The 12,116-nt window shown below is 31.9% G+C and overlaps 1 protein-coding gene across 2 annotated transcripts in view; it reads right to left on the bottom strand.

Annotated features, from left to right (window-relative positions):
• Window positions 1-12,116, bottom strand: part of FSTL5 (follistatin like 5) — a 771,710-nt gene that overhangs the window by 520,524 nt on the left and 239,070 nt on the right. For both annotated transcript variants that reach the window (XM_059374351.1, XM_059374341.1), the window contains exon 4: window positions 1,166-1,414. In XM_059374351.1, coding sequence (XP_059230334.1) covers window positions 1,166-1,414 — 249 coding nt within the window. The remainder of the gene's footprint in view (window positions 1-1,165; window positions 1,415-12,116) is intronic.

Below are 12,116 nucleotides of genomic sequence, written 5' to 3'. Positions count from 1 at the left end.
ATCATATGCTATTCTTTCTATACAAGAAGAGAACCTGATATCATAAAATACTCTGTGCATGAATTCAAGGTGCACCTAGTTCACCGTCGTAAAGAAACTATTAACACTTTACTTCAATTATATCAATGGGCTTCTAGTAGCCACACTGACTACAGAGTATTTCACCTTATATCATCTGAAAAGCTCTGTATATAATTTTATTACCACCTTGGAAATATTTTATTTATTCTACCATGTTTGAGAAAGAAAAGTTTTTAGCCATTTTACTTAATATCAGAAAAGTCTTAAGTGTAAATAAACTTGAGGAAAGTTATGAAAAAATGGGATAGGAACCAAGTGAAGATTAGAAATCAGGTTGATCACTATCCTATTCGAATGTTCTGTATATTTAACATCTCAGAATTTCAGTCAGAGTTTTGACTATGAATAAGCAAGTATTTTCTCCAGTAGAAACAAATAAAGACAAAATAGGCTTATGAATAAATAACATTAGAAATGTTCGATGATTTATGTACTTATATAGCATATTAAAATAATTTCTAAAGTTACTAATTCAGCAATACTTTTTCATAAGCCGTAAACAGTGGTTTTGTGTACCATGTACCATGAAAATAAATACCAATATTTTTAGGTTTTAGGTTGTTGTAATCCCACATTTGCTATGTAAATTTAGCAGAATTCCTCAGAGTTATTTCAATGGACATTTACGGGTTCCATCTAACCCAAATTATGTGGTGCAAACTGAAACCCATCGTTTTTAATCAGGAAGAAATGAGATGTTATCCCAGCATGGCTTGGCATTCACTATTCACTCAATTCCACTCCAGGTGCTTTTCACTGGGTAGATTTGGCCTGTTGGCTGAATTGGCCTCCCTGTGTCCTAAGATAACTGCCATGATTGGGAAGCCATATGGTGCAATGCTGTAAGCTATATTAAATTTGAGTCATATTTTGGCCAACTTTGTACTCATAATTGAGATTCAGAATTGTGTCCATGTACATTTCTATATACTTACTGCTTATTGATGTAATTAAACTCACATTTTTTTCTTTCTCTTTTTAAATACTTGCTGATATGAAATCATGCTGCAGTTTAAACTTAAAGTCAGTAGTTGAGAGAAGGAAAGGAATAGAAGGTGACACTTTAGGTTCACCTCGTATTTACCTTTAAAGAAGCAGTCTTCGTTGTGAACAATGGTAATCTTTTGCTTTTTCAGGCAAGCAGCTCTATGGACCTCACAGTGGTTTTCATAAAATTCTCCATCAGATCCACACACAGGTTTATAGTGTCTCTTGCAAATGTCCATACAGGCACATTCTGGTTGCCCTGTCTCTCTGCTGATGACGCAGTGCCTTCCCAAACCACAGTATTTATTTTCACAAGACTCCAGAATGCCATCCTGAATCAGGAATCCTGAAGACAAAGAAGAGGAAAATCATTTGCATTCATATGTTTAAATAATATGTGCATGTCAAAATATGAAATAAGGAGAAGTCTATGAGAAATATAGTATAATCAGGGTTCAGTTGTTCTCAGTACAAAAGAGACTTGTATTAGACAGGTAGATGACCTTTTGAAAACACTCTCAATGGTCTTTCCCTCCTACCCCCCTGTGGTGGAGCTCTTTTCTCCCTTTTCTTTTTTTTTTTTTCTTTTTTTTTTTTAAAGATTTTATTTATTATTTGACAGAGAGAAATCACAAGTAGTCGGAGAGGCAGGCAGAGAGAGAGAGGGAAGCAGGCTCCCTGCTGAGCAGAGAGCCCGATGCGGGACTCGATCCCAGGACCCTGAGATCATGACCTGAGCCGAAGGCAGCGGCTTAACCCACTGAGCCACCCAGGTGCCCCTTTTCTCCCTTTTCAATGAGTAGTGTGGTCCTTAAGAACATGATCTCCAAAATTCTACTGCCTGAGTTCAAATACTGATTCTACCATTTATTAACTATATGTCTTTAGACAAATTACTTCTTCGTGCCAAGCTGTTCCATCTGTTACTGATGGTAATAGTATGGACTCCCTCCTCAAGTTGTACAAAATATTACATGTAAGAACCCACAGGAATCACTTCCCTGTCATATAGTGAATGTTAAATAAATGTCAACTTTTACATTAATAGTAGGAAAAATGACATGTATATATATAAAGCAAGAAATAAGAATGGGAAATAATTGTGCCTTGAAAACTCTTTGGTGTGTTCTGGTAGCTGATCTTTTCTTGTTTGACCTTTGCCACTGGACAATCACAAATACATTTCTTAACTAAATGAATAAATCATGAAGAATTCGATTTTATTGCTACATATCAGCTTAACAATCTCCATTGGCATCAGAAAAGAGTAAGTAGATCCAACAGTCTTGTACTAAAACCAAACTAATCAGCCTGAATCACCACACTTTTAAGACAGATTTGGCTTTTCTCCTTTGAGAATTTATCTGACTGGAAAGTAAAAAAATTCAATAAACTAAATACACACACACCCACATATACAGATGTATATGTATATAGGTATTTTTAATTTAATATTAATTATAAATATATTTTAATATATTTATATATAAGTATATACTTATAGACACACACAGATATAACACACACAGATATAAGATATAAAAACACAAGGATATAATATATACATATATATACATATGCATGTGTATATATACATACACATATGAAAAGATTTGTGAGATAATATACTACAGTAATTTTCTTAGATATTTAGTGTATAATTTTAGCTTGTTGATTTAAAACCATCTCTCCACATGACGACTTCATAATAATTAAGAACACATATTTTGATCCAGAGCTTAAACCATAATCTCACCAGTTACAACATTTAGGACCTTGGGCAAGTACCTAAACATCCGAGTTTCCTCGTCTGTAAAATAGGAATAATACCATACTCTCATAGGATTATCAAAATAAAAGGGCTTGGCACATGTAAAACTCCATTCAATTGCCTATTATTATTATTATTATAACTACCTTTTTAAAGACTAGTTTTCATAAGGACAGATATATACAATTGAACAAGTATTTAAAAAATCATATTTATTTGTTTTTAAATGAAACCTATAATGCAATTTACTTTACTATATACACGTATTACCAAATGGAGGGTAGCAAATTAAATATTACAAAAAGAAAAGACCAATACTATTTTGGTATAAAATATAAAAACAATCAACTATGTTTTTTTTTAAAGCATGTCTTTTAATAGTGGTATGAATTGGAATAAATCTTCTCAAAAGCAATTTTTAAGTACTTGAACTTTGATACCACATTCCAATTATTGAGAAAACTATCTATAAAATTAAAAAAAATAAAAAGAACTAAAAAGATACATAATTTTCTGAATAGATCTTCTTGATATAGTGTTAATTTATATGATATCTCACTGAAATATTTTAGTAAATTTTGTAAAATATACTTAATGTGGTAGTTCCTAAAATTTGGCATGCATTAAAGGGGCCTAGTATAGTTGTTAAAACATGGATTCTGCCTCCAAGCAACCTCAGAGTTTTTGACTCAGTGGTCTGGACTATGTATAGCCCAAAATTTATATTTCCGAGTTCTCATGTAATGATTACACTGTTGTTTCTGGATCATACTTTAGGGCCTTTGATTTATTGAAATTCTACTTTATATTTAAAATAAATACAACACAAGGAAACGGTTAGGTAAACAATTAGGTAAGTTCTTAAAGGGAAAAGATGAAAAGGTTAGCTATGATTAAAGGCATAAAAAATGCAAGTATTTAGAATTAACTAAGAACAAATAGAGAAAAACAGACAGCTAGGTGGATATAATACTGGGGAAAGTTTTCTCTTGGCATTATTGCTTTCTAATGTTCAATGCATTCCATTTTAAAAATGCCCCAAATTATTTCAATAGTGACTATAAAATAATGACTGATTTCAATTTGGAAAATACTTTTCCTCATCCTTATGCCAGTATTTATGCCAGTTGTTGATCTAACGTTTATAGAGCCTAAGATATGACTGTCAGGAATCTTACTCACATATCTGTATACCTTAAATTTCCTTTGTGTTCTTACTAAGTTGTTTTTTTGCCATCAAATAGTTTATCAAAAGAATAATTTTTTACTGTCAAGGAATGAGTCTAATGTTTATTGAAATTCTGATCATTTTACATTTTAGTTACAAATGAGTTGGCTAACTGAATTAGTAGTTTTCATTTTGGGGAGGAATGCTCTGCTAAAAATGAAGTCATTTCTCATATATCTAGGTTGGTAAATTGAATTCCTAGAGTCTTTCTTCTTAATTTTTTCCTCTCAAAGCCTGTACTCCAGCTCAGAGATTTGTATTAGGATATTGGCCATTTTCTAGAAGTTAATGAACTAGCTAGAAGCTGCATGTTGCATGTAGTTGCTACAATTAAAGGAAATTTAATTAATTCATATGCAATCCAAAAGAAGACTCATATTATGTAAATGAATAGCTAGAACATATCCTTTCTGACAGTAATTATCCATGACTAACGCTGAACTTAAGTTTCAGCTGAGATTAAATCAATTTAATCTGATCAACATGTCAAAGATTTCTTTTAAGTACATTCAGTCAGATGACACACTAAATGAATTTTAATCAAGAACTTATATCCTGCTCTCTCATAACTTGATAAAATAGCATTTGTTCCAAAAAAAGTGTTGTATATTTAACACTTACATCATTTTATAAATTCTATGCCTTCAGAACATTATAAAAACTCCTCAGATTTAAAACTAAAATGAAACCTTAAAAGATAAAAGACACCAAGTTATAAAGCAAAATAATTCTATAGAATTCTAAAGATGGTCATTTCAGATTTCCCAATCATGACGCACTCCTCTTCATGTCATTTATATATGAAATATGCAATTTATCAAACAGTACTTCATATAGATTTGATGTAAATTGAAACTTTAATATAGATTTGATGTAAATATAGATTTGATGTAAATTGAAACTTTAATAAACTCTACTTATTATTTGCAAGGTTCTATGTTACTTGCTATAGGATAGACGAAAAGCATAATTGTTGACACTTTTTTTAGTGGCTCACAAAGGGCATATGGCAGAATTTGAGTGTGTACCTCAAAGTAGTGAGGTAAAAATTTAGGGGTATATTTAGGGGCACAAAAGAGAGTGAGATGGATAGTAACAGGTAAAACCTCACAAGCAATGTATCATGTCGCAGTTGAGGTTATGTCTTACAAATGGGTTAGACATTCAGAAGGCTGCTCTAGGAATAGACAAGGTAAGAAATAGACTGATACTGAATTGAGAATAGGAGCAGCAGAGGAAAGAAAAAACCAGATATTGATATGTTAATGACTACCTCTAATGATTCCAGTGGAATAGAAACATAATTAATTTAGAATGCTGAGTTATTTGAGGTGTTAATTGTCTCATAAAAATTTATAATGTTCGAGTCCAAAATATGAGTATTAGGTTAACTTTGATTTGTTAAACAAAACAGAAGATTTTTGGCTAGAGAGCAGGGTTAGAGTCTTTGCTTTTCTATTACCTATTTGTCTGACCTCATCCAGGTTGTAATGTCTTCAGGCATGATATTCAAATAGTTAGATAAGAGGGAAGTAATAAATTATCTTCAGATTTACTCTTATCTAATCCCTTCATTTAAGAATGCTTGGCAAAACATGATTTTGATTTTAATAAAAGCTGTTATAAATATATTAATAAGCTTTTTCTAAAATGCTTCATATTTAAACTCACCTACATTAAATAATCATATAATTATCTAGTTTAAATATTTTCATACTCTAAAAACAGCCTCAGTCGTATAAAATGTGAAATTATTATTCACTTAGGTTTTCTAATTTCTCTTTTCTAAGATTTTGTCATTATGTATTCTAATTTTATCATGTTATTAATTACAAAAATGGATCATGAAATCAGAGTCCTTTAATTTGTATTCCAACAGTCACTATAAGTGCAGTTTTAGGCAATTAGTTAAAATTGGTGTGCCTCAGTTTCCCTAACTAGAACAAAGAAGAAACTCTGGAAGTGTTATTTAATGAATAAATAAAATGAGTATAATAATAATGGCCATAGGATAATATAATTGATCCCACAAGAGGATTCTATGAGATAATGCACTGCACATGCTTAGCTTAAGAATTTGTGTTTAACAAATATAGTTATAATTATTAAGAACTATCACTTACTGTAGACTTGGCATGTAGAATATATTGACTTAAAATCACTGGAATGAATAAAGAACAGCTTTTGACAACTCTAGCTTTAATACATCTATTAAGAATGAATTTATGGGAGTGTGGAAATATGTTTTTCCCAAGTAACATTTGTAAAATTTTCAAGAATATCCATTACAGAAAAATTTCCTTTATCTGCAAAAACAAGACACCCTCAAATTTATATAATAACATTTTGCTTTATAAATAAGTATAATATTTTGGGGACTGTTTTGTTACCCACATATAGAAAAATCACAAAACTCTTCAGTAAATACAAAATACAATTTTTTGTTGCACACTGCAAACTAACAAAACACAGTCAGTCCTTACAAACTTCATGGCAAGTAGCAGTTCAAGTAAATATTCCAATGCCTGCAGAAGATTGCACACAGTATGATCTTTTCATGACTTTTTAAAAATGTTTTATTAATTTATTTGACAGAGAGATCAGAAGTATGCAGAGAGGCAGGCAGAGAGAGAGGAAGGGAAGCAGGCCCCCCGCCGAGCAGAGAGCCCAACACGGGACTTGATCCTAGGACCCTGAGACCACGACCTGAGCCGAAGGCAGCGTCTTAACCCACTGAGCTACCCAGGCACCCCTTTTCATGACCTTTAATGATTGAGATATGTATATCCTGCTGCTGCTTTGTGAAGTCGATCAAAATAAATCTGCAAGAATGATAGTTTGCCCAGTGCACCACTACTGAAAGACGGTTTAAATGGTCACATGTCTGTATTCCAGTGAATTTGAAAACTTCTTCCTCATCTTATTTTAGACAGTCCATTGGAATTCTGTAAGCACCTTCATGTAATTCTGCAATCAGATTGATTTTAAAAGAAGTAAATATGAAAAAGAGATAAGTAAAACAAAAACCAGGAATTCAGTTAAGTTCCAACCATCCAAAATATAGTTTCTGTTTAAATCAAAGAAATTTTCGCCAGCACAGGTGATTTTTGATGTGTTGTTTTAAGAAGTTATCACTAGCTAATATGCTAACAGTTATTTACTTCTTGTTTGATGTCCTCAACTGCAGAATAATTCCAACAGCAGAACACTGAAAGAGACTAAGATGCACTCTCAGAAATCTTTGACCCCACCTAGTGACCTTGGTAACAGAGCACACAAAAATGTTTCCTCATCATTAATTTTATTCTTCCCATGTTCCATCTAGGAGCCACGATTTCTCTAATAACTTAATATTTCTATCCTGTTGAGAACTTGTGTTTATACACTTCAGCAAATAAAAATATTCTCATCTTCTCTGTGATATTTTTAGATATTCCATTTATGGAAATTGTTGGAAGCTAAATTGTACTTGATAATAGTGTCCTTCAGTAGCTAGGAATGCAATGGCATTAGAGATATGCTAGTAGACAGATAACTTGAGAAACATAGATAGATCGTAGGTGTGTATATGGCATTTGAGACCTTTCCTTTACATAGCAGTGACAATTAAAAACAAAACATTTACGTTTAGATGTTTTAGTTCTGTAAAGATTTTGAGTGATATTAAAGGAAAAAAGTATTTCTTTTGTTTAATGGTTGCTACTGTCTTCTATAAATGATGTTGATTGATATAGCAAGTAAAATATATCAATTAGCAGACATAATATAAAAGCTTTATTTTATAGAAGTATATGCAATGAAAGTAAAGACATATGCTCAATCATCTGTGATACTTGAAGTATTTCAGGCTTTGGAATAAACCCAAAACTTTAAAAGTATCTTATTTCTTATTTATTTTAAAAATTAAATCTGTAGATGGATTATTCTCAAACAATGTAGATATTTTCACACTTGATAAAGAATATTAAATGACTGTGGCTTCCTGGCTGGCTCCATTGGTTAAGCATCTGCCTCCAGCTCAGGTCATGATCCAGAGTCCTGGGATCCAGCCCTCATCAGTCTCCCTGCTTCACGGGGTGCCTGCTACTCCTTCTCCCTCTGCCTCTAACCCCTGCTTGTGCTCTTTCTCTCTCTCTTAAATAAATAAATCTAAAAAAAAAAAAAGAAAGAAGAATAATAATATTAAATAATAAAATAAAATACTTAAAGTGAAGGTCAGACATTGTAATGGTAGGGTAGATCTGGGTACAAAACCTAAAGATTAATTATAATGCTGATTGCTGGAGTCAGACCAGCCACATGGCCAATAGGAATTGAGGGAGAAAAGACAGAAATTTCTATTAGAACTGTAAGAATGACTGCTAGAAGAATATTGCTTTTAGACCTTAAAAGTTTTCAATTTAAAATCTACTTCAATAAATTTCTTTTAATATGCTTCATTTCCTTTGAAAAAATTATTTTTCTTGGTTTGCCTGAGTGGCTCAGTTGGTTAGGCTGGGATACACTTCTCCCTCTCCCTCTATAACCACTGGGTTATACACTTAACAATGGTTAAAAAGATAATTTTATATGAATTTGACAACAGTAAAAATTTGGGAAAAAATTGAAAGTACAAAGAGTTCCTATATATCCCCTCCTTCCAAAACATACAACTTTCTCCACCAACAACAGAACTTGATCATCCACTATTTGCAAAAAAAGAGACTTTGTTTCCAAAAATCAATTTATTACCACATCCAGGACACTATACTTCTATGATTAAGTTATAAAACTTCAATCTCTGTCATTTTTAGGGTTTTTTGTTTTGTTTTGTTTTCTTTGCAGGTGTAAGTCAACCTAAGGGAGAGCTTTCTGAAACAGCAAAGCATGAGAAATCAAAGCATGAGACATCAAACTTGATGTCAAGTTCAGAATACACAGTTCATTACTTTACAACTCTAACTCCTATTCCCATGGTCACTCAAATTCTTTGCACGTTAAAAAAAAAAAAGAAGAAGAAAGAAAGAAAGAAAGAAAGAAAGAAAGAAAGAAAGAAAGAAAGAAAGAAAAGAAACAGAAAAAGAAAAACAATCAAAACACAAGACACTCTACTTGCATCAATTCATTTCTTTCAACAAACCACTTATTTCTCCCCTCCATCAACTCTGGCTTAAGTCTATTTCCTATACAATTTTTTCATAAAACTTATCTTCTGAATTCTTTCATTTCCCTTGATGTAGGTGTTTGGAACAAAAGCAGGTGTTTTTGGCTTCTCATGCACTTAACATCTTAGAGGTAACAGACACAGGTTCAATCCACAGCTTGAACTGGACAAAGTTCAAGGAGGAAATAAAAGAATACTACCTCAAATGTATTATCTCACCACCTTATAATGGAAGGACACACAATCCAGACCAGTAGGGTTCTAGAAAGTATTCTGGAGGAGAAAAGGCTGGCACTGTATGGGAATTAATCATGTAAAGAAGAGAATCCAAAAAGGAGATTTTGAACAAAGGTGTAGATATATGCACATGATGATTCCATGTTACAAGAATGCAGAGTTTGTTAGAAGATGTGGTTAGCATATTAGAAAAGGTTTATAATGAACAACCCTGAAGGCTATGTTAGGGGTGTTCCACTCTGGCAGTGGAAGCTAGTATTTTATAGTTTTAAGGAAGATCTGATATGCTAGATAGAAAAGAAACAATAGTCAGGAAGCTACCAGCCTGGCCTTTGTGGAACTAATGTGAGTCAGAACAAGGACAGCTATAAGCAAATCAATTTATGGAGCAGTTACAGTATCAGTCATAAAGAGAGGAGGCAAAAAGAGTAGCTTTGAATATTAGAAGAAAGAGTTTAGAAGTAGTTATAAATAAAGATAACTTTGTGAATAATATCATAAGCCATTGAAATTCTTAACAGTCTCAATATTCTTGAATAATAATAACAGTAAGCACAATAAATAATGGGTTCTGGATTAAAATAACACAATTGAGGGTGGAATTCAAATATCTTTAATTGCATCAATTTACATTATTGTATTATTTTTCCACAATATTTGGTCATCTCACATAGAAGAGTGGGGAAGTAAGACTATGGCACTATTCAGAGTAATAGTTCTACTTGTTAAGTGTGGTGAAAGGATTTAACATGCACAGATACTCACCATGATACTGATGAGGATGAAGTGGTGGAAGGATTTGAATGTAAGAAAAGCAGAAACAACTATAAGAAAGTGCTGCAAATAAGGTGCAAAGAACAGAGTACAGATACGAAAAAAAAAAAAGGCAGTTTTCTGAGTTCTTGCCTGGTAAATTGTTTTAGTACTTTAATATCAGGTAGAGTCACAGAGTTAAGTCTAGCATATTCTTTTTCAGCTGAAATGACAATCCATCATGATGTTCTCTAATACATATAGAAAATAAATACTCTCTTTCTATCCACTAAAATAACAAGAGACTTTATATATAAAATTGCCAAGGTCTTGAGGTTCTATTTTTTAAGTTACTGTTTATTATTTCCTTTATATTAAGAAGCTCTAATAGATATGTGCTTTTTTCATGTGTCCAAAAATTAAGCTGTATATAGCAGAAATATAATTTACATAGCTTAAAACTAATTATCCTAACAAAAAATGATTGTCATACTAGAATTGTTAACATATTTGTTTGAAAATCTTATTTAAATTTTTGTAAATTCTTATTTAAATTCCAATTAAGGAACATACAGTGTAATATTAGTTTCAGGTACACAATACAGTGACTCGACACTTCATAAAACACCCAGTACTCATCCCAACAAGTGCACTCTCCTTAATCCTGGTCACCTCTTTAACCCATCTCTCCACCCACTTCCTCCTCTGATAATCATCAGTGGGCTTGGTTTGCCTCCCTCTTTGTTTGCTTTTTCTTTTTTCTTCAGTTGCTTGTTTGTTTTGTTTCTTAAATTCCACATATCATCTTTTTCTCTGACTTATTTCAATTAGCAGAATATTCTCTAGCTCTATCCATATTGCAAATGGCAAGATTTTATTCTTTTTCATAGCTCAGTAATACTTCATTATGTGTATGTATATCAAACTTTCAAAACTGAAGCCATACACACACACACACACACACAGACACACACACACACACACACATATGTATGTATTATGTGTATGTATATATATATATACACACATATATATGCATATTATGTATATATACATAAAAATAACACATTGAGGGTGGAATATGTATATATACATAACATATATACATAATATTTACATAATATATGTATATAATATATGTATATATACATATAATATATGTATATACACATGCATATATACATATGTACATATGTACATATATACATATACATATATACATATATATACACATATATACATATTATATATACATATATGTGTATATATATACACGTAAGTCACTTCTATCACTTCTTTATCCATTCATCAGTGAGTAGATGGACACTCGTGCTGTTTCCATCATTTGGTTATTAGAGGTAATGCTGCTATAAACACCAAGGTATATATATCTCTTTGAATTAATATTTTTGTATCCTTTTTGTAGATATGTAGTAATAAAATTGCTGGATTTGGAGGTAGTTCTATTCTTAACTTTTCAGGATCTCTATACTGTTTTCCAGATTGGCTGCACCAGTTTGTACCCCCACCACCAGTGCAAGAAGTTTCCTTCCTCTAACTCCACATCCTCACCCAACACCTGTTGTTTCTTTTATTGTTGTTGATTTTAGCCATTCTGACAGTTATAAAAAGATATCACATTGTATACAGCAATACAACCCCACCTCAAGAAGCAAGAAAAATCTCAATAAACAATCTAACCTTGTACATAAAGGAGTTAGAAAAAGAAAAACAAACACAGTCTAAAGCCAGCAGAAGGAGGGAAATAATAAAAATTAAAAATTAGAGCAGAAATAAATGATATAGAAACTAAAAAAAAAAAATCAATAGAACAGATCAATGAAAACAGGAGCTAGTTCTTGACAAAAAAACAAAAGATAAACTTCTACCCAGACTTATCAAAAAGAGAGAGTGAG

Source organism: Mustela nigripes, chromosome 1, assembly GCF_022355385.1.
Source record: "Mustela nigripes isolate SB6536 chromosome 1, MUSNIG.SB6536, whole genome shotgun sequence".
NCBI classification, from domain to species: Eukaryota; Metazoa; Chordata; class Mammalia; order Carnivora; family Mustelidae; genus Mustela; species Mustela nigripes.
The sequence above is the reverse complement of the archived record's forward strand: the minus strand, read 5'-3'. Positions and strand labels throughout refer to the sequence as shown.